The sequence below is a fragment of the Lontra canadensis genome, unplaced genomic scaffold (assembly GCF_010015895.1).
Source record: "Lontra canadensis isolate GAN:19392208 unplaced genomic scaffold, GSC_riverotter_1.0 scaffold148, whole genome shotgun sequence".
In the NCBI taxonomy this organism is placed as follows: domain Eukaryota; kingdom Metazoa; phylum Chordata; class Mammalia; order Carnivora; family Mustelidae; genus Lontra; species Lontra canadensis.
The window spans coordinates 2,833,997-2,856,806 of record NW_022631142.1 but is presented as its reverse complement, the minus strand read 5'-3'; the positions used below and the strand labels follow the sequence as shown (position 1 = coordinate 2,856,806).

Genomic DNA, 22,810 nt, shown 5'->3' with positions numbered 1-22,810 from the left:
AAGGTACATGGCCACTTTTTAAAAGAAAATAATTTAAAGTTATGCTTGTTTTATAATTTTAGTGGAAAATGCATATTCCGGCCACATAGATTACCTATTAAATTGACTAGAACAATAAGAAAATGATTCCTGTTTTAACTAAAATGTTAATTCTGGATATTTCTGCCTGGACGCTCATGCAGCTGAGGGCCCTGAGAGCCCCTGGTCTCACCACAGATGTGGAGGAAAAAGCAGGTCTGAACCCTGCCTCCCCCTCCCTACTGTGTGACCTAGGGGCAGTTTCATCCTGTCTGACCGCAGGTTCTTTGTCTATAATGTGGGCATGAGGATTCCAGCCTTGGAGTGTGCTGTTGGAGGTCAGAGGGCGGAGAGGAAGGGCCAAGCAGGAACCTGGGAGGAGACTGCCCACAGGGAGGGTGTGGCCAGGCCAGGCCTCAGTCCTCCCTCCGCCAGGCTGCCCCTGGCAACCGGGCCAGAACCTGTGCTGAGTTCTCTGCACGGGGCCCCAGGGCCAGGATCCTGGAGCTGGGAGCAGGAGGCCCGAGACATGAACAAAATCTTCCCCCAGGTAAGAACGGCTTTAAAATGCTCCCCGACCTAGGGAGGCCAACCCTGGGATAAAGAGTGGGCTTAAGTGAAGAGGGGAGCAGCTGAGGTGGCCCGGGTCTCCCTTGCTCTGGAGGGTCCCTCCCAGGTTGTAGGGGACCCCACAGGTGAACCAGCCGCACAGTTCTGGTGGCAAGCGTTGGAAGGGGGACAGAGGAGCCGGGTGGACAGGAGGCCAGGGGAGGGAGCGGTCAGCATTATGGGAAGGGGCCTTAAGGAAAGCCCCTCCAGGGATGAGTCTGAGCAGGTCTGAAGGATGAGTGTTGGCCAAGTGGACAGTGGAGAGAAGGGCACTGTGGGCAGAGGGCAGTGTGGAATCATGAAGCGGGTGTGATGGGCTTGAGGTGCTCAGAACGCTGGCATGTGTGGGGCCCACGATTCCACACAAGGCTCTCCCTGAACCTTCTGAAAACCCCTTCTGGCTGGCTCCCAGAGGCTGGCCCTCGGCCCACCTAAGCCCAGCCCTCACTCTGTTCTCTTGGGCAGGGAGACAGCGATGACAATGCTGCTGGAACCAAAGCCCTCCCCGGAGGGGAAGGTAAAGAACAGAGCTCCGCAGTGGGCTCCCTTGAGGCTGGGCTGCTTCTTCAGAGGCATGAACAGGGCTCCCCAAGTCCCCCACTGTCCCTCAGACCTCTGCCCCCATGCTGACGTCCTGTCTTCCACTCCCAGCTTCCTGGCCACAGGGCTGACAGTCACCTGCTTAAGAGGGCTGTTCTTTCTCTCTATGCCTTGAGCGCCTGTGTGTGCTGCCTATCACACACCCTGCCCCACATACTGTTTCCATGATGACTGAAAGAAATCTGCAGCCAATTCCCTGACTCAGTGGGTGACGTGGACTGTTCTCTGTACCTCTGAGGGATAAAGTAGACAGGATCACACACTAAGTTAGCTCCTACCGTGTGCCACTAACTCACCGTGCACCAAGGACAGGTTGCTTTGCCTTTATGCAGTAAAGGAAGAAACACATATTTATTGAGCACCTACTATATGCCCCATCTTGGCCCACATTTATCAATGAGGAAACAGAAACCAGAGGTAGGTAGTAATAATAACAGCTCTAAAGGATCAGAAAACCCCACAACCCCCCACCCCGCCCTAGTCTGTGCTTGGCAGTGTATGGCCTCTTTTAGTACCCAGGACACCTCTGAGATTGAGGCCTGTTTGGGGACAATAACAGATGAGGCAGCTGAGGCTAAGGGAATTTGGGGAGCTTGGCCAAACTGGGATCGCACACAGCTGGGAGGTGGGAGAGGCGGATGGAGTTCAAATTCAAGTTGGGATTCCTCTGGTGGCAAATCGCCGTGCCTTCATTCTTCCAGCGGGGCTCCTACTGGGCGTGGTTGTGGAGCAAATGGCCTCCTTCTCCCATGTGTCCAGGGAGGGCTGGTGTGGAAGGGCTCTGAGCCCTGCAGAGTGGTGCCTTTGTGGGGCCCGGCCCCGGTGCTGCCAGTCCTATCTCAGGTCCCTCCCAGGATCCCTCCGCCCATGGCAGCGTGCTGCACAAATATTTGAGAAGCAGCTGCTTGGATCCTCGGGCTCCACGCTCTCTCCCTGGTTACCTGAGTTGGCCCTGTCTTCGCTGATGACGACTAGGGAGCCACAGAACAGCCCTGCAGGGGTGGCGGGTTTCAGCTCAGTTCCCCATTCACCCAGCGCCAGGCCTTCCCTCCTACACGCTGTCCCCGGAATGCCTTCCCCTGCCCACCCCCACGCCCGCCCCCCCAACCCTGCCTGTGCAAATCCCACCCTTGCTTATCTCACCCCTCCTTCCAGCACCCGCGGCCCCTGGCTCACACTTTGTTGACACTTCAGCACCCAGGACCAGAGCTGCGGGGGTCCAGGTACAGGTCTGCCTAGCACAGGCAAGCAGTGTAGGAAGCTCTGGACAGGGGAGTGGATCAGAGGGAAGGGCCTCGAACTCACCTGAAATGGGCGCCTTCCTGTGTCTCCTGGATGTCTGGGTCAGAGTGGTCACAAAACACTCACTGGGTGCCCAGTCTCGCGACTGGACCCTGGGGACATACAGATGTCGAGACCTGCCCCCCCCTTTCTCTGAGATACCTGCAGACAGCAGTGACGCCCACACTCTCCCTTTCCCCACCCATGCCTGTCCTCCCAAGTGCCACAGCAAGCTCCCAGGGTTAGGTAAGGACCGCACTGTGACGGTCCTCTGTCCTCTGCACAGCAGGATGCTCGTAGGTCCTCAATAAAGCTTTCTTTCATGATTTTCGCAAGCAGGCAAAAATTAAAGGTACAAGGTAAGTTAAAGGAGCGGATGTCTCCTCTCATTGTTATTTCCACCGTGCTTATGAAACAGCCAGGCACATAGTAAACACTCAATAAACACTAAGAGTAGCTAAAACCTTTAGAGCACTGACTGTGTGCCGAGCACTGTTCTAACCAGTTACTAGCTTAGCTTAGTCCTCTCAACAAGCCTAAGGGAGATATCGTGACCCACCCGCCATCCGCATGAGGAAACAGGCGTAGAGAAGTCAAGTGACTTCTCCGTGGGGTCCAGCTGGGAGTCCAGCCAGCATCCTGGCTGGCTCCAGAATGGATGGTCACTTGGCATTGACTCAAGTCCCAGCTCTGCATGAGGTGATCTGGACCTTTTCTTCTCTGAGCCTCAGTTTCCTCATGTATAAAGTAAAGGTTTTTGAAAAATAGAAGTAATAGCTACGAAGGGCCTGCTTTACTTTTTCCGCAGGCAGCGGCTCACTAAACAGGTGTCTGTTTCTCCTGGCCTCCTGAGGAGAAGTCCTCGAGGGAGGACAGCGGGGCGAGGGCCATGATGCAGAGACCTGGATGCCCACCCCAACTGCTGCTCACCAGCCAGTGGCCTGGGCGAGGGACGGGTGCTTGGTGGAGGTGGGCCCACAGGCAGAACCAGGAGCATCATGGAAGTCTCAGGAGCCCCCTTCTCCAGGGAGTCCTTCCTGCTCCCAACCCCGCAGGCGGGAGGTGCACCTGTAGGGCTGGGCAAGGGGGATCCGCCACTGGTTTCCCACCCCACACGCAGGCTGCGGCCCCCTATGCTGCTCACGCCAGGGTGCCTGCCTCTCAGCCTTCTTGCTGCTCCTGCTGGTCACTCTCGCTGCCCTGATCGCCCTGGTCTCCATCCTGGGATTCCCACCACATACACCAGGTCAGCGTGGTCCAGAGTGGGTGGGCTGGGCTTGCTCAGAGGGGATGGGGAGCACATGAGGAACACTAATGCTGTGAGTTTCCGCCATGAGATGCATACGGGACTCTGAGCTGCTATTTGCCCATCTGTATGATGAGTTACTGAGCCGACTCGGCTCTGATGTCTCCTTCCTCAAACACCCTGACCTGACCCCCAGGCTGGGCCTTGTGCCTCGGCGCCCATGGCTCCCACACCTCCTGTGGGGTGCCATGCATCTGTGTGTCTGCCTCCACCAGAGGACAGGGACATATCTTGTCCATCCCTACAGCCCTGCTTCATGGAGCTGATAGTTTGGAGATTAATGGACATTAATCAAAGAAGCCCATTAAGGCGGGGTTACTGGGGGCTCTGCGAGTCTGGATCCAGGGCCTCTGACCCAGGCTAGGAGTCAGGTGGGCAGCTTGGAAAGGGAAAGGGAGCTGAAGGGCCATGAAGAAAAGGAGGGCAATGGTTAGCGGAGAGGGAGGCAGAAAAGCCTCCCGGGAGTAGGGAATGCCAGATGCAGAATCCTGAGGGTGGGAAGAAACGTGAGGAGAAGAAGACACAGGAGGCCGGGGAGCTCCAAGGGCCAGAGCAGTGGACAGGGCAGGTGCCCTGTGCTGGGGAGGGGTCACCGTCCAGAGTGCCATGGGCAGAGGCTCCAGCTGGGGGTGGGCTGTCATTTCTGAGAGATGGCTTTGTAGCCAGGTTGGGGGGGTACAAAGGGACAAGTGGGGACAAGGGGTAAAATCCACAGTACTCTACCCCCCCGGGCAAGAACATGGGCACCAAGTAGAAGTGCACACGAGAGGAGTTGCCCTCACGCGCCCCGTGTACATGCACATGTGTCTGTGTGTCAGTGTATGTGCACGTCTATCTGTGTGCGTGTGTATGCACGTACCTGTCTGAGAGTGTGTGTCTGTGTGCACGTGTGTGAACGTCTGTGTGTGTGCACACGTGTCAGTGTGTGTATGCATGTGCCCCAGTGGGAATGTCTCTGAGACTCAGTCCCTCTCCCGCTGGCTGAGGCTGCCCCAGGAGGTGAGAGGCGGGTGTTGGGTGCTCAAACACACATGCGCAGACCAAGCCCGTCTCCAGGTGGCACACACGTGTATACACGCCCACGCACAGCCGTGGGGCCGGGTTGACCTCCCGCCATCACTTTCTTTCCTTTAATTCTTCAGAGCAGCCCTGGGTGGGTTCCCTCTGCACCTCCCCATGGGAAGGAAGGGAAGACTCTCAGCTGCCCAGCATTCCTGGACACTGGGGGGCTGGCCCCAGCCTCAGGGAGGAGCGGGGACAGCGGGCCTGAGCTGTCAGCCGAGTGACTGGGCCTTGCACCTTCTTGAGCCTTGGTTTTCTCATCTATAAAACGAGGCTAAGGATGACACCTCCCAGAACTATTTGAGGAAACAAGAGACTACAACTATCAAAGTGCTCTACAGCCCGGAGTTGTGCCCAGGTGTCAGGGATTGTGGCATAATAGTCCCCAGCCAGCCCAAGAGATTGCTTCTGACAGCCTGACCCAGCACCCGGAGCTCCACCATTAAAACCACTTCACTGACTAGAGCCTCATCCTCAGGAGCTTCTGTGAGGCTGGCAATCAGCTCTCAGTAAAGGAGAGAACCGTGAGTTAGCCTGTACATTCTGTGTTCTAGGGTTGGTCACACAAAAGCTTGTATGTAATCTCCCCAGCAATCCTACGGGGTCTGTGCTCTCATCCCCACCGTAAAAACAAGGAATGTGAGGCTCAGAGAGGTCAAGTCATCTGCCCAAGGTCTCACAGCTGGCAAATGACAGAGTGGGAGCTTTGACCTCACCTCTGTCACCGCCCAGCCCAGCATCCTCCTGGCCACCCCAGCCCCTCGGGACAGCTCAGTGTGGAGCTGAGTCGGGGGAACTTGTAATGCCCTTGTGCTCACCACTCTTGCCCCTCTGGGGTCTCCCCCTGCCAACTCAGAGGCCCAGACCTGTGTAACGCTGACGAACAGGACGGGCTTCTTGTGCCATGACCGGAGGAGCTGCATCCCCTCCAGCAGTGTCTGTGATGGCGTCCGCACCTGTGCCCACGGCGAGGATGAGGACGAGGCCATGTGCCGTGAGTACCTGCACAGTCTTGCCCTGCCCCAGGTGGACCCCTCCAGGTTCAGGGTTGCCCCCCATGCCAGTTCTCCTTGGCCTGGGGGCCCCTGTGCCTGGTAGCAGAGTCTCTGCGTTTATTTCCTGAACAGACGATGAATAAATGAGTGACAAGTGAATGAATGAATGAGTGACAGTGAATGAATGAATGAATGAATGAGTGAATGAATGGGTCCCAGACCTTAGAGACCTGACAGGACCCAGGAGAGAAAAGCCATGGCTACATGGACTAGGCAGTTTCCATGTAGGAAGGAGAGAGTCTGGGGGGTTGGAGCGCATGTGGTGGGAAGTGGATGGGGGAAGTCACTGCATCAAGGACCTTTTAGACTAGAAGAGATGTTAAAGTTCATCTAGTCCATGTCAGAGCTCATGCCCAAATCCTCTCACACACCCAACAGAGGCCACCTAGCCTCTGCTTGCATACTCCAGCGATGGGGGGCTCACTATAGCCCGAGGCAGCTGCTCCCCTCCCTCATCACACGGTTTCCATGGGAATGTCTCCCTTGGACTGAATTTAGAGCTATCCCCTGTAGCATCCTTGATTGGTCCCAACTCTCTTCCCTCATCTGAACCACATTTGAATCCACCTCCCATGATGGGGGCACTGCATGGATTTGAAGATTGCTTTCTTGCCCGCCATGAGGTTCCTCCTCCCAGAGCCACACTCCACACTCCTACAGTCATCCCCCCTCAAGGCTGGTTTTCTCCGCTCCACCGGCACACCACAGGACACACACCAGCTGCCCTCGTCCCGCTCCTCGGTCTGGCTCCAGAAGCATCCATCATACTTCTGGCCAGCCCTGGCTAGTCCAAAGGACAAAGGTTTTTCCCCTCCCAAAGGCCTCTTGCCATGTAGCCTGAGTTCATGTTCGTTTTTGGTAGCCCCTTCACACCACCGCCTAACAGAGAACCCACCTTCAAGGAGAGTGCTCTGACTCCCTCTCTCACAAAGTCTGTGAAGCCACGTCCTCTGCGTTCTGGTCCCCGAGTGCAAGACTTCACATTTGTTCTTGTTTCGTTGCTGTTGGGAGGAGGTTTCCTGGAGGTGAAGGAACTTGAGCCTGCCCTTGACAGTGGAGTGGTTTTGTAGAGGTGTCAGAAAAGACACTTCTGGAGGAAGGAATAGTGCAAGCAGTGGTGTGAAGTGGGCGTGCCCCGGAACTAAGCCAGGAATGAACAAGAGAGAGATGCCATTCTCTGGCCATCTTGTGCTGACATGGAAAGAATCCTCCTCTCCCCTTGATTTGACCTCCTCCCCAGAAAACCTTCTCCTGAGCCCTTCTCCTTGTGATCCAGGGTTTGGGGGGGCGGGCAGGACAGTCCACCTCCAGAGAGACGTCTGAAGGCCAGATGTGAACCTCTCCCTGCTTCATCTGTCCCCATGCAGGGGATATGCCCCAGAGCCTCCCCAGCTTCCTTGTGGCCCGCTGTGGAGACCCATCTTTCTGGATCTACTCAGACCAAAAGTGTGATGGGACCAACAACTGTGGGGACTGCTCAGATGAACTGAGCCCAGGTAGGGGTCTGGGCACAGGCTCGGCTGGGGCAGGGAGCTAGGCAGTGGCCAAAGGGCAGAGTTTGACCAGAGAATCTCAAAGGTTCCCCTGCCTCCCCTTCTTGCATACTGTAAAGAAGTTTTCCACCACTGCTTGAATGCCTCCAGTGGTGGAGTGCTCACTACCACTCCAAGTGGCTCCTTCTGGAGGCCTATTCTTCCATGGTGGGGCACCTACCAAGGGCACAGTTGAGGAAACCGAGGCCCAGAGGGTCCTGCAAGGAGCACATACAAGGCTGAACTGGGATTTCAGCATGAGTTTCCCTCCTCTCCTCTGCACCTCTCAATCACCCTGTGAGGAAAGCAGGGCAGGAATCACTGGTCCCAAACTTCTATGTAGGAAAACTGAGGCCAGAGCAGAGAAGGGACTTCACAGAAGAAGGGATAGGAAAGGAGCAGGGATGTAAACCCAGGTCTCTTGGCTCCAAGTCTGGAGCTCTTTCACTGCCCCAGACTTTCTTTCCGATTTCTTCACCATTGTTCAAGCAACAAACGTGTGCCAAGCCCTGGGAAGGGCTGGCTGTGCCTGGTGCCAGCTTCCGGTGGGCGATAGTCAGGAGTCAACCCGTGTCCTACCTTCAGGACTAACATCGTGCTGAGGCCAAAAGGACGTGCTGGGGAACTAGGGAGGGGTACTTTGCGGGGAGGAGTGCAGGTAAGAATCAAGGGAGGTTTTTCAGAAAAGGCTGTATTCAAGCAGCCTTAGAGAGTGGGCTCTGGGGAGCCGGGGTGCCCCGGGCCAAAGGAGCTGCTCTTCTGCTGTGCCCACAGTGACGACATGCCCACCCTGTGGCCCGGGCTGGTGGCGCTGCCCCTCGACTGTCTTCGGGTACTGCGGCTGCATCCCCAGGAGCCTCTGCCGCGACCACATGCAGCACTGCTCCGACTGGTCTGATGAGTACTCCTGTCCTGGACCCTGAGGGTGCCCCCAGGCCGGAGGGTAGGCTGGTTGGAAAGGCACTGATAGGCCTTCACAGGAGCATCGAATGCAAGAACATAAGAACGGGAAGGAGGCTTCAAGGTCATCTAGGGGATCCGCGCACCATTGTCTCTGAATTAGAGTTGCCTCTCCTTGCTTTCAAATTGTTTAGCCTCTCCTTGAATGCCTCCAGGGACAGGGGCACACTACCAGGTCAGACCACTCCTGACCAAGATGAAGGGGATCCACTTTCCTGATTTTAGGCATGTCTCTGGGGCCACACAGAACAAATCTGTTCTCTGCCCTAAGAGGCTTGCAGCTCCTGATCCTATCACCCCTTAGAAAAAAGCCAAAGAGTTCAGATCTCATAGATGCCACATATATGTGAAGTGGTTGCCACTTTCTGCTCCCTTGGGGACCCAAGACAGATATTGCTGGGCTCACGTGCAGCCTTAGCATTTTTCTCCACTCAGTGATCCTAGCAGGCCCCGCTGGCTGATCACGGGAGATGGCACTTGAGGTGGGGTATTGGCTATCCTACCCTTGGAAGCCATCCCAAGGGGCTCTGAGCTGGAGAATAGAAGGTCAGGAGAAAGAGCAGCTTGAGGTGCTCCTCACTGCCCTTCTGTCTATCCCATTCTGCACCCTGCCACCTGTGACCTGTTGCCCAACCCAACAGCCCAACTCTCCTGAGGAAGGGATTGCATTTTGGTCCCGGAAGCTGAGTGAATGAGCAGTTTCTCTGATACTTTCCAGTTTCACAACAGTCAGACAGACAAGGATGGGTATCCCCATTAAACAGATGAGGAAACTGAAGCCTAGAGGAAGAAATGACTTGCCCAAGTCATCCAGCAAAGTCAGTGCCAGAACTGGAACCCAAGCACGGTCTCTGGCGTCCCAGCTTTGAAGCCTTTCCACTCCCAATGGGATTATATCTTGGCCAGGGACAGAATCTCCTTGGGGTACTTTAAAAAGGTACCTTGGTGGGCAGCTGAGTGGGTTGAGCATCTGACTCCTGGTTTCAACTCTGGTTTCAATCTCAGGGTTGTGAGATTGAGCTCTGCGTTGGACTCTGTGCTGAGTGTGGGTTCTGCTTGGGATTCTCTCTCTCCCTCTGTCCCTACCCCTGCCAAATAAATGAATCTTAAATAAATAAATAGGTAAAATAAAAAGATAAAAATTTTAAAAATCTTAAAAAAATAAACAATTTGAAGGTGAGAATGTGGTCCACCCCTATTCCAAAAGACAGACTTGCAATTTGGAATCTGGCCAACAGGAGAGTTCCTGATGAGGAAGACAGATATATCCTCATTGGAAATTAATAAAATTGGTTTTATAAAACAGTCTTTGTTGAGTTTTGAATTAAACATGAGCATCTGAGAGACTGTTAAGCTCCAGTCCATTTTCTCACAGAACAGTCTCCAGGCACCTGCTGTGGGCCAAGGCCATTCCAGGCACCCAGGAGCAGAAAGACCTGATCCCAGCACACGAGGAGCCCAAGGTCTCATGGCGGGAACCCCTCATGCATAAGGGAACCCCTCATGCCCCATGGTTGGGGCAGCAGTAAAGGCTGGGCTGAGGCCACCAAGGAGGTGCCTTTGGGGAATGAGGACACAATCCTGTCCCTGAGCCTGATGACCTGAGGACCCACTCCTGGGACAAGGTGCGTCAGGGATCCTGGCTGAGGAACAGTCCCCCTTGTCTGAGCTTCCCTGCAACCACAGCCCAAGTGAGACACTCAGGGCTCGCTGGGGACACTGTCAGTTCTGGTGCCTTGGGCTGGCTCTGGAGAGGAGGAGAATTTCCAGGGGAGACGGGGAGGGGAAGGGCATTCCCCACTGAGGGGCCAATGTAACTGCAGATCTGGATCTGGGGGTGTAGCTGAACCCAGGAATGCATAGCAGGTCCGAGTGGTCAAAGCACCATCTGGGGGTAGGAGACAGTAGGAGATGAGGTGAGGAGGTGAACCGGGATGTGATCCTTCAGGGCACAGCCCATCACACTCCCTCCTAAGGGCAGTGGGTGTCATCAGGGGCGATAAGCCAGGAAACACCCTGGACCTACAATGACCTTTAATTACACTGGTCCAAGAAAGAGATGCCGGCACCCGGACCAAGTGGGCACAGGGGGTGGTCAAGGGTTACTTACTGGTGGAACACAGGGACCTCAGGGAGCAGGGGAGGGGAGGGAACAGGGGGAGGGGGAGGAGTCCAGACCTGAGAAGGAGCACCAGTCCTCCTGCCATGGGTGTGCCTTCTCCAACAGAATGCCAGTCTCCAGGGGAAGAGAGGGCTTATCTGGTCCCTGGGGAACAAGAAAAGGTCCAGAGGCTCATTCCAGCACTCAGAATGCGTTCCCCATGCCGTGCTCTAGCTGTTGGAAATAAGGCTGCTGGGAGGGGGCTATGGGAATACGCCCCTGTGTGCTCATGCTGGTCAGCCTCAGTGGTTCGCGCAGCGGGAGCGTGCCCAGTTCCCACCGGGAGAACGCATCCTGCCAGTGCCTCAGATGGGCCCTGCAGGGGATGGGCGGCTGGCCCCGCTGGCCCTCCTGTCCTGGGCTGCTTCAGTGGCCCTTTTCAGCAAAGTGCCAAGGCACTGGCACCACGGGCTGCCCCATCACTTTACCCGCCCCTCCTAACCAAACACACCCACCAGCCTTTAGGGGTTAAGAAGCTTCGTTTCACAGGACAAGATGCAAGGCTGGGACACACTGGTCCCAGTCCACTCGGTGTGTCCGGAGCAGAGCAGGACCTAAAGCCAGGTTCCCATGTGCACACAGTTGGTCCCTGCGGAGTGTTTACTGGGAACCAGGTACTGAGCTCATTAAGAGCTTCACCTCCCATTCTCCCAACAGTGCCCTGAGGGAGCTACTATTTGCACACGCACCCAGAGGCCAGCACCTCCACTGGCTGGGGGTGGAGCCAAGCATCTGGGGGCTCAGCGGCAGCAGTCCGCTGTCCAAAGCTCTGTTTCGGGAGGTCTGGGAAGCTTCTTGCAGTGGTGCTGCCCGCGCAGGGCCATGATGGAGCCCAGTGGGAAGCCAACCTGGGGCAGCCCAGGCTGAAGAGTGCAGAGAGGGCATCCGGTGCCGAGGGAACATGAACCAGTACCCCTGGGTGAGGAAGAACCTCTGAGGTTGGGTTGCAGGGAGCGAACTTGACTCTGAACGCTACGTGACACTGGCAGAAGTCTTCAGCAGGAGGAACACGTTTGAGTCTTTCCTTCTGAGGAGGGGCTGCAATAAAGGCTCTCTTCCCAGCCTCAGGAAGAATGATGTCATCGGCAAACTATCTTGCGTCCTTATTGAGAAGAAAGATCCAGAATGTGAACGCTACTTGGAAACCTTAAAGCTTTAAGCAGAAGAAAGAGGAGTGCTGAGCACTGCGCCAGGGGCTTTAATGAGTATTAAAAGGAGGTAATTAGTCAGCAATATTGCCAACGTATATGTGCCTTGTCTCGTGTGTGTGTGTGTGTGTGTGTGTGTGTGTGTGTGCGCCTTGTCTCCTGTATCTCATTTTCCCTAATACACACAAGCACCGGTCTGGTTAGTCACACTTGACAGAGGCACACAGAGACAAAGTTGCTTGCTTGAGATCATAGAGCCAGGATCAAACCCGGACAGGTCCAAATCCAGAGGCTGCCACACCCCTTCCTTGACGTCTCGCTCTTTCTCAGCCAGCAGTCCCTGGAAGAGAAAGCTAGAGCCCAGGCCAGGGGGTAGCAGCCTGTAAATGGGAGGTGGCTGGCGCTGACAGAATGGCGTTTGCTCTTTTCTTGTTTATTGGTTCTTCTTTTCAGAAAGAAACAGGTACCACAGCAACCTCCTGAACAATGTTCCATAAGCCAGGTCCAGAAAGACACGGAGCCCAGGGCAGCCAGCCAGGCCCTTCCCCAGGTTCACATCAGCAGAGGGGCGGTGGGGACTGAATGCCGAAGCCTGCTTGGGGAACCCAGGCAGCCAGCGTCAATATTTGCCATCTCCCAGCTTCCCTGCCCCCCTCAGGCTCTGAGATCAGTACTGTGAGAACAACAGGTTCTTTGCCGTGCAAACACGCAGGGATAGATGAATGGAATTTAAAAAGGCTCAGCCTTTGCCCCAGGGTTTGGACTAGAAATCTGGCCTGGATTAACCCTCTGAGGTCACTGTTTGCTTAGGACTCTCCGTTCATCCTTAGACTCACCGAACCTCGGATGTTGGAACCTGGGAGAAACCCATAGCCCAGCCAGGCTTTTGACAGGAGGACACCGGCAGCCCCTCAAAGTGGCACCCGTCTGGTGGCCATCACTGGGATTCTGAGAGCCACCCAGCAACTCTGGGTCAAGGAAGAAAAGATTTCTCTGAATCTTCTTTCAAAAAAATAATTTGCTAAAGTATAATTTACATACAGTAAATGCATAGATCTTAAGTATATGTTAAGTTCTTTTTATTTTTTTTAAAGATTGTATTTATTTGACAGAGAGAGAGATCACAAGCAGGCAGAGAGAGGGGAAAGCAGGCTCCCTGCTGAGCAGAGAGCCCAATGCAGGCCTTGATCCCAAGACCCTGAGATCATGACCTGAGCTGAAGGCAGACACTTAACAATGGAACCACTCAGGCACCCCAGTCCAAGAGTTTCTAAAAACAGCTTTATTGAAGTATAAAGACATATAATAAGTTACACATAGTTTCAGTATATATTTTCGTAAACTTGACATATGTATACACCTAACAAAACTACGACAATCAAGATAGTGAACATAGTCGTCTGCCCTCAAGTGTCCTTGTGCCCCTCTGTAATCCTTCAGCCTGCCCCCTCTCTAGTCCTCCCCCTCATACTCAGGCAGCCAGTGATTTTCCTTCTTCAGTATCATCTGCACATCTTTAGAATGTTATATGAATAGAATCGCGCAGTATATAACCTTCTTGTCTGGCTGGCTTCTTTCACTCGGAATAACTATTATGAGACTTACCCATGTGGTAGCATGCCTGACAGGTCTTCCTTTTTATTCTTGTCTAGTATTCCTTGTGTGAATATACCACAATCGGTGCATTCCAGGCTGAAGAGAGGCACTCTTTACTTACGCATTCATTTGCAAATGGACTTTTGCATTATTCCTAATTTTGGCTATTGCAAATAAAATGGCTACGATCCTTTATGTACATATCTTTATATGAACATAATATTTTCAGTTATCTTGGGGTAATACCTAGGAGTAAAATGGCTGGATGTGATCGGTGTATGTTTACCTTTTTATGAAACTGCCTGTTTTCCAAAGTAGTTGTATTGTTTTATATTCCCACACTGCAATATGAGAGTTCTATTGTCCTATATTCTTGCCAATACTTGCTATGGTCAGTCTTTTTCATTTTAGCTATTCGTGTTTTTTTTAATTTTTTTACGTATTTAAGTACTCTCTACCCCCAAGGTGGGGCTCAAACTCACGACCCCGAGATCAAGAGTTGTAGGCTCCTCCGACAGAGCCAGCCAGGTGCCCCTCATTTTAGCTATTCTAATAGGTGTGCGGTAGCATCTCAGTGTGACTTTACATTGTATTTCCTTAACGAACTGATGTTGAGCACCTTTCATATCTTTGCCATCCACATTTCTTCCTTGGTGAAGGGTTCGTTCAAATCTCTTACCCATTTTATTTAGATTGTTTGTTTCTTCATTACTGGATTTTGACTGTTTTTTACATACTCTGAGCACACAACCTTAATCAGATGTGTGATTTGCAAATATTTCTCCCAGTTCGTGGTTGGTCTTTTCACTCTTTTAACACTGTCTCTCCAAGAGCAGACATTTCTTTGTTTTGTTGAAGTCCAATTTATCAGATTTTTTTCTTTTATGGGTCATGCTTTTGGTGTTGTATATATAAAATAATTGCCTAGCCCTAGGTCACAAAGATTTTGTCCTATGTGTTCTAGAAGGTTTACAGTTTTGGTTCTCTAATTAGGTCTATGATCCATTTTGAGTTAATTTTTGTACAAAGTCCAAGGAATGAATCAACATTCTTTCTGTTTTGTTTTTGCCCATGGTATTGTTCCAGTGTCATTTGTTGGAAAGACAATCCTCTCTCTACTGAATTGCCTTTGCATCTCTGTCAAAAATCAGTAATCTATATATTTGTGGTCTATTTGTTCCATTGATCTGTTTGTGTGCCTTGATGCCCGTATCATACTGTCTTGATTCCAGTTGCTTTATAAGAAGCCCTGAAATCAGGCAGTATTAGTCCTCATATGTTGTTCTTTTTCAAAAGTCTTTTTTGCCTATTCTATCTGGATCCTTTCCATTTCCATATGAATTTTAGAATCAGTTTGCCAATTTCTATAGGGAAGCTCTGCTGGAATTTTGATTGAAATAGCATTGAAACTATAGACGAGTTTTGGGAAGAACTGACACCTTAACATTGCTGAGTGTTCCCATCCATGATTACATCATCTCTCTCTATTAGTTCTCCTTTGCTTTTTCTCAGCAATGTTGTATGGTTTTTCACTGTACAGGTTTTTACATCCTTTGTCTGATGTATCCTTATTTCCTGTTTTTTGATAGCAAGTGGCATTTTAAAATTTTAATTTCTGATTTTTCATTGCTAGTATATAAAGATAGTTAATTTTTGTACATCTATCATGTATCAGATAACCTGTTAACCTCTCTTATTGTTCTATATTTTTGTAGATTCTATCAGATTTTCCATATACATAGTCATATCATCTGTGAATAAAGACAGTTTTTGTTCTTTCCAATCTGGATGGCTTTTATTTTTCCTCTGATTCCAGTGGACCTTTACAAGGTTGAACAGAAGCGGTGAGAGGAGACAGGCTCGCCTTCCTCCTGATCACGAGGAAAAAGCACTCAGTCTTGAGGATCACTATCCTTCATTGCCCAATGTCCAGTGTCTTAAAATTGTTGCTTCACGTATTCTGCCTGGTTTTTTGTTTTGTTCCAGGCAGGAAAGCAAAGCTGGTCCCATTATTACACCCTGGCTGCCTTCTGAATCCTCTGAGCAGGGCGGAGGAAGGCGTATTCCCAGAGCTTTCCAGCCCCACTCCCTTGCAGATTCGTTCTACCTCATTCATCAAGAAGCAGGGGTCCAACCATCACTGCTTCATTTTAGAGCCTGGGAGATGGATGCAAGGTAGCCTCCACAGAGGGGAGTGTTGGGAATGGACGAGATTAATGCCCACAAAATTCCCCACTTAGCCTGCTCAGTGCTGTGGGGAAATACTGGACCTGAGAGTCCGAGGGAGCACCCTGACTTGCCAGCAAGCCTCCTGCACGGCCAAGCTATTTCCCATCTGCGCAGCACACTGAGATTTACAGAGCACTTCTCTTGGAGGATCTTTGTTCTCACACCATTATCTCCATTCAGTTTCCAGAAGAGGAGTCCTGGCATCTGACACCTGAGATTCTTGGGCCAAGGGGCATGTTACTTGATTAAACTGCAGGTTTTGGGGGCACCTGGGTGGCTCAGTGGGTTAAAACCTCTGCCTTCGGCTCAGGTCATGATCCCAGGATCCTGGAATCGAGCCCCTCATCCTGCTCTCTGCTCGGCGGGGAGCCTGCTTCCTCCTCTCTCTCTGCCTGCCTCTCTGCCTACTTGTGATCTCTGTCAAATAAAAAAAATAAAATCTTTTTAAAAAAATAAAATAAATAAAATGCAGGTTTCAGGGTGCTTGGGTGGCTCAGCCTCCGTCAGACTCTTGATTTAGGTTCAGGTCGTGATCTCGGGTGGTGGGATTGACCAGAGTTGGGCTCCGTGCTTGGGGCAGAGTCTGCTTCTCAGTCTCCCTCAGCCACTCCCCCTACTTGTGCGCGCAGGTGCACATGTACGCGTGCACAAGCCCGGGCCCAAGCCCCTGCCCATGGCACGCTCTCTCTCTCTCTCAAATCAATCAATTAATCAATCAATCAATCTTTACAAATGCAGATTCCTGGGGCCAACCAGCAATCAAGAATCAGAATGGAGTGGTGGAGCTTATCTACACTTTTTTAAAAAACAGAGTCCTCGAGTGACCTTTGGAAGCTTCTAGGAATCACGGATCCAAAACCTAAGCCTGTGATTTTCTTCCCAGGAGCTACAACACTTAACTAGATGTGCTATCTTGTTAAGTTACATCATCCCTTTCTACTCCTAACCTCATGAGCCTTATGTGGCATGAATTTTTATAATAAAATGAATCAAAATGGTCTTTTTGACCATTTCACAGAAATGTTTGAAATGACCAGGGAAATTTGACAAGTGTTAAGAGATTGTCAAGCCTAGAAGGGACTTTCAAGGTCATCTATCCAACCCTCTACCTGATTGTCTATGGATTATCTCTGTACCAACCTTGCCAAATGATCCCTGAGCTTTTGCCTGCACACTTCTGACGATGAGGAGCTTGCTAAGTCTCCTAGTAGCTGTGAGCTTAGAAATTTCCTTCCATTACTGACTCAGATCTCTAATTAGTTCTGGATCCAGAAAATGTATCTGTTCCCTCTGTCCCAGGAAAACCCATCCCCATTGCCCCCTGAGGCCTCTCCAGCTGCACAAGCCCCAGGTCACCTGCTGCCCCTCCTGGGATCAAGGGTTTTAGTCTCTTGAACAAGCCTACTTGCAGAGCCCCACAGGGCTGCCTTTGCTGGCCTGTCACTTGGCTTCCCCTCGCTCTGTGGGAGCTGACTGCTTTCCTGAAGTGGGGGGAGCTGATGTCGCAATGGCCCCCCTCCTCTACTAGAATGCTCCTCAGGGCATAAACACATGTCCTATGTCAGTCTGTCTGATGTTAAAACAGCCTGCTTCTATGCCAAGTTCTCCTTGGGCTACCTTCACAACTCCAAGTGCAACTGCTTGTCTCTGTCCTCCCTCCCCTCTCATGGTTTCCATCACCGGGCCCTGCTCTAGCTACCCCCGCCCTCCACCCTTTCTTCTCAGTTGGCTCTTCCTCCGCTTCCCTTTCAATGCTGCCACTCCCGAGGTCTCCTCATCAGCCACCTGCCCACCCCGTTATTATCTCAGCGGCTCCTAATGTTGGTGGCGGAGTCTTTTCCTCCCAGGGAGAAGGTGATAAGAGCTATGCAGCCCCACCTTAGGGTGGCAGGAATCCCACAAGGATCCAAACACAGAATATTTTGCATGTAATTCCAGGTTCCGAGCCTGAAGCCTGTTCTTCCTGCCTGATCTCATTCCCACCCTGGCTTCTTCCCAGTCTCTCTTCCCAGCCCATAACTCTCTGGCCCCTTAGACTCACAGATCAGCGATCTCCTGGACAATTTGATCTGATTGTCCCACCTCAAACTTGACAAGCCCCAAACTTAACTTATCTGGCCCCCAAACTTGTTCCTTCTCCAGGACTCCCTGTCTGGGTGTTTGCTGTCCTCAGTCTAGAGACCTGGACGTAGTCTTTGACCATTCCCTCTCCAGGAGATCAACACCAGATCCTCCCAGGTCCCCCGCCAAGCTCCACAGCTGCAGGGTCTGTGTTGTGAACAGGAGTGCATGAAGACATCTCGCTGGCATCCCTTTTGTTGCCTCTCTGTCCCTTCCCTCAAGCCTGCCTTGGCTCCCTGTCCTGGGCAGCTGCTCCCACGGAGAGGCCTGAGGAGTCTTTCTAAGACATGTGTTTCTGTCATCCCTGCTTTCCTCTCCTGTGTGGCTCCCTAGGATTTTCAGGATCAAGGCCTTCCCCGAGAGTGGTCCTGGCTGACGGGTCCCCCTTCATCTCTCAGCTCTCTCCAGCTGCCACTGCCTTCAGCCCCCAAACTCCCGAAAGCCTCATCTGGGCCACTCTTCCCCACACTCCACAGAACCGGAACTGCCCAGCCCCTCTGATTTGCTAACTCACAGTCGTTCTTCAAAAGTCACGCCAGTCTCATCATCTTTTAGGAAACATCTCAGACGTCACACCTCTTGGTTACTCATTTTAGCATTCCTTCACTGTGGTCGCAACACTCCCAAAGCACCCCCAAATCATGGTACTGATCACACAAAGCTGTACATTGGAAGTCACTTGTCTGTCTCCTGTCTGTCCTCCTTGAGGACAGGGACCCTGTTTCATCTGTTCTGCCTAACTGAGCTCGCAGTAGGTGCCCAATAATTGTTCGCCATATGGGTGAAAAGATGAATGTATTAGTAAGCAGTCTACAGAGAGAAAAAACGTGTGTGCATGTGCGTGTGCGTGTGTGTGTACACACAGACAGAGAAGGAAGGTGGAGAGAGGTTTACTCCGGGAATCTCAGTCTTTTCTCTTAGGCCTACAACTAGTTAGATGAGGCTTGTCCTCATCATGCAGAGTAATCTTTTTTTTTTTTTTTAAGATTTTATTTATTTATTTGACATAGAGAGATCACAAGTAGGCAGAGAGGCAGGCAGAGAGAAAGGTGGAAGCAGGCTCCATGCTGAGCAGAGAGCCAGATGTGGGCCTCGATCCCAGGACCCTGAAATCACGACCTGAGCCGAAGGCAGAGGCTTTAACCCACTGAGCCACCCAGGCGCCCCAGAGTAATCTCTTTTATTTAAAACCTACTTGTTTAACTATTACTCACATTTATAAAATATTTTCACAGCAACACCTAGACTGGCTTTTGACCAAACCCCTGGGCACCATAGCTTAGCCAGCAGGACACATAAAATTTACCACCCATAATGAATAAACTTCCCTCTGAGCTTTAGCTTCCCCATCTGTAAAATAAAGAGCTGTAATAATGGTCTAGGATTCTAGAAACCATGACAATTAGATAACATCTGGATTACTCTTTCTAGTTTAAAGCACTTTCACTCACACTGTATGATTTAATCCCTAGAATAATCCTATTAAGCAAATTCGTTACTGTATTCTTCTTACAGATGAGGACAGGAAGGCCCAGAGAGAGGAAGGGATTTGACTGGAGCCTGGGTTTTCTGACTCCTCACCTAGAGCTCATTCTTCACTGGCCAGAGAACCATCTGTGACAGCTGAAAGAGAGGAGGCTGCCAAGAATGAGAGGCCGAAGCAGCGGCAGAGGGGAAAATTTCGCTATGGAAACTCAGAGTAAGGCCAGGAGGGTTGGATGTCCAAATCAGCCTGGTGAGGACAGTCTAGGAATTCCAGAATGTAATTATTCTTCTCCAACTGGGAGAGTATGGGTATAGCCAGAGCTCAACACCTGGTGTATTAAGAACTACGAACTTGGGATTTAAGATAAATTTCGGTAAGTAAAGATGATAAAAGATGCATGTTAAATATGGCCAGAAAAGGTGGTCACAGCTCTTTATTCACCAGAAGGCATGTAGCATTTAATGTTGCCAGAATATTCTTTTATAAAACCTATTCCAAAGCTAAGCCTTTGTGTTATTCCAGACCAAAGGTACAAAAAGACTATCAGGGGAAGGACTAGAAAGAAAGCAAGGCCTTCTGGTAACATGTTCTGTTTATTTTGATTTGGTATTACCTTTGTTTACTTACAGGATTAAACCAGGGAAAAACCTGCAAGCTAATTCTGCAAGCCTGGTGTCCCAAGCACTTACAGGGCTGGGAAAGCTAATTGCTTGCCCTTTTTTAACACTTCTCATGCTTTCTCATTCTCTTCTATTTTTCCTTTGCCTGAGGCTTCAGGGGAGACTTGATTCCCTGCCTGTTTCAGAGGCCACCTGTATTCTTTTGCTCGTGGTCCCTTCCCTATATCACTCCAATCTCTTGCTTCCATGAGCCTCCTGCCTCCCTCTTAGAAGGACCCTTGTGATTACATGGGGCCCCCTCAGATGCTCCAGAATCATCTCCCTCACTCAGGATCTTTCATTTAATCACACCTGCAAAGTCCCCATTACGTATTCACAGGTTCTAGGGGTTATGATCTGGACATTTTTGGGAAGCATCATTCAGACTACCACAATGGATAATGGGTACACAGGAGTTTGTTCTACTCTCTCCTTTAAATACACTTGAATCAAAAATGATGAAAGAAACACTTCTTTGACCCCAAGACCTCAGTTACCATAGAAATTTGGAACTTATACACCTTTACTGAGTACAACTTCTTTGAATTTCTGTGTGGCTCTTATCTCTGTTTCCTCACCTCCCATTCTCTTTAATCTATTCCATTTGGCTTTTTAACACTGACCTCTCCCCTCAACCCAATAAAGGCCACAAACAACCTTCAGCTTGCCGAATTATCTGTTCTCATCCAACCTGACCTCTCAGGGCATTATCATAGTGCACTACCCCATTCTTGTCTAAACATTCCCACTCTAGGCTTCCATTATACGCTCTCCTGGTTTTAGACCGACCTCAACACCCATTCGTCTTCTCCTTGATCTTAAGTGTGGGAAGGCCCCATGCCATGTCTCAGCCCTCTTCCTAATTCTGTCTATACTCATTCTGGGTGCTCTTGGGCAGTCATGGGCTCTGTCAGCTCTACAGTATTGAACCCCAACTTGACTTATCCCCTAAGCTAGACTTCTGCCCAGGTGCCTGCCTACTTGCATATCCCCTGAGCCACTGGTTGCCCACCTGTAACAAAACTCTTGATTCCCACCCACCCCAAACCTGTTCCTCTCCTGTGTTGTCCAGTCTTAGTAAATGGCACCAGGACTCACTCCATTCAGGCAATACCTTAGGAATGAGTCAGTTTTGATTTCACTCTTTCTGTTCCTTTCTTTCCTGACACCAACTTCAACAACATGACCTATCAGCTCCCCCTCCAAAAAAGCCCCTGAATCCAGCTCTTCCCATCGTCACTGTTACTGTCCACGTTGCAGCTGCCATCATCTCTCACCCAGACTTCTGTCATGGTTCCCATGGGACTCCCTGCTCCCCTGGTGTCCCTGCTGTGATCCAGGCTCCACCTATGGGGCCCACTGAGCAGCAAGGGTTACTTATTCAAAATATAAATCAGGGGCACTTGGGTGGCTCAGTTGGTCAAGTGTCTGACTCTTGGTTTTGGCTCAGGTCATGATCTGAGGGCCACAGCATCAAGCCCTGTGTGGAGCCCCCACATCTGGCTCCACGGTCATCAGCTGGGAGTCTGCTTGAGTTTCTCTCTCCCTCTCCTTTTGCCCCTCCCCACTGCGCATGCATGCGTGCTCTCTCTCTCTCAAATAAATAAATAAATACATCTTTTATCTATATTATGTATAATGTATGTATCTCAGATGACATGTGTTTTAGGCTTCATTGGTGGCTTCCTGTTACACTGCAATAAAAATTCAAATTCCACGACCCTCAAGGCCTAGGTGATCTGCCACTTGCCTCTCCTAAACTTGTCTTACTCACTTACTCCTTACTCACCAAGCACTAGTCATCTGGCCTTTATTCTTTTTCTTCTTCTGTCCCCGGAGCGTGCCAGTCAGCATGCACCACTGGAGACTTCTGCACTTGTTCTTTTTTACCAAGACCCCCTTCACCCAGACCTTTGCATGATTAACTCCTCATACTTCTCAGCTCAACTGTCACTTCCTGAGAGGCCTCTTATAATCCCGTAAATTAAAGTCTAAACTAACCCTCCCCATGACCCTCCACTTTCTTTAAAGTACTGCTCTCCACCTGGACTTAGCTTATTGATGCACTGTCCTTTCGGTCTCCTTGCCCTTTTTGAATGTAAGCTCCTTGAAAGCAAGCACCGTCTCTTGTCTTGTTCCCTACCCCAGCACCAGGTACATGTTAAATGCTCAACAGATACCTTTCCAAGTGAATAAATGAGTACTCAGCATTTTACAAATGAGTGAGAAGAAAAGGTGGCCTCATGTTAGATTTTTATATACTTCCAATCAACTAAAAAATTTTGATTCAGCAAATACAATTGGAGCACAGGAATACTCACCCCCTCCACCCCTTCACTGTGCCCTGAGATGCTGGGGCAGGGGTCCAAGGACCATACTTTTGAGAATACTGATTTATTCATTCTTACAAGCACCAGTAGGTAAATGGCTTAGTGTTAAAGTGGTAAATTGAAGCTTAGAGGAATTAACTCACTTGTCTAAAGATCATGAAGAATGAGCAAGTGAATTCGAAGAAGGAACAAGAAACTCTAATTTAAAAATAGCTAATTCTTTTTTTTTTTTTTTAAAGATTTTATTTATTTATTTGACAGACAGAGATCACAAGTAGACAGAGAGGCAGGCAGAGAGAGAGAGAGAGAGAGGGAAGCAGGCTCCCTGCTGAGCAGAGAGCCCGATGCGGGACTCGATCCCAGGACCCTGAGATCATGACCTGAGCCGAAGGCAGCAGCTTAACCCACTGAGCCACCCAGGCGCCCTAAAAATAGCTAATTCTTGCAGGTGAGCTAAACACATAAGCAAATTACCCCATCTATTTTATGCTAGTCATAAATTCTTGGCCTTGATCCTTTGTTTCAATCATTTAGACAGAGCCTAGACTTTCATAACTCCGTGTGAATGGCTACAACAAACTGTTGAGATCGAACAATAAATAATCTGTTTAAAGGCATCATCGGGAGAGGAAAACGAGAACCTTGAAACAAAAAAAG

The 22,810-nt window shown here is 50.6% G+C and overlaps 1 protein-coding gene across 3 annotated transcripts; it reads left to right on the top strand.

Moving 5' to 3' along the window:
- Positions 1–445: 445 nt before the first annotated feature.
- On the top strand, positions 446–8,682 carry LDLRAD1 (low density lipoprotein receptor class A domain containing 1). 3 transcript variants are annotated; one of them, XM_032844165.1, is made up of 6 exons: positions 446–568; positions 1,093–1,144; positions 3,629–3,754; positions 5,733–5,870; positions 7,299–7,427; positions 8,238–8,682. In XM_032844165.1, exons 1-6 carry the CDS (start codon positions 548–550, stop codon positions 8,384–8,386), a joined length of 615 nt encoding a protein of 204 aa, XP_032700056.1. In that variant the 5' UTR covers positions 446–547; the 3' UTR covers positions 8,387–8,682. The 3 variants fall into 3 exon arrangements, with proteins under 3 accessions (XP_032700056.1, XP_032700057.1, XP_032700058.1); XM_032844166.1 differs by lacking the exon at positions 3,629–3,754; XM_032844167.1 differs by lacking the exon at positions 3,629–3,754 and having other exon boundaries at positions 5,764–5,870; positions 8,238–8,335.
- The last annotated feature ends 14,128 nt before the right edge of the window (positions 8,683–22,810 follow it).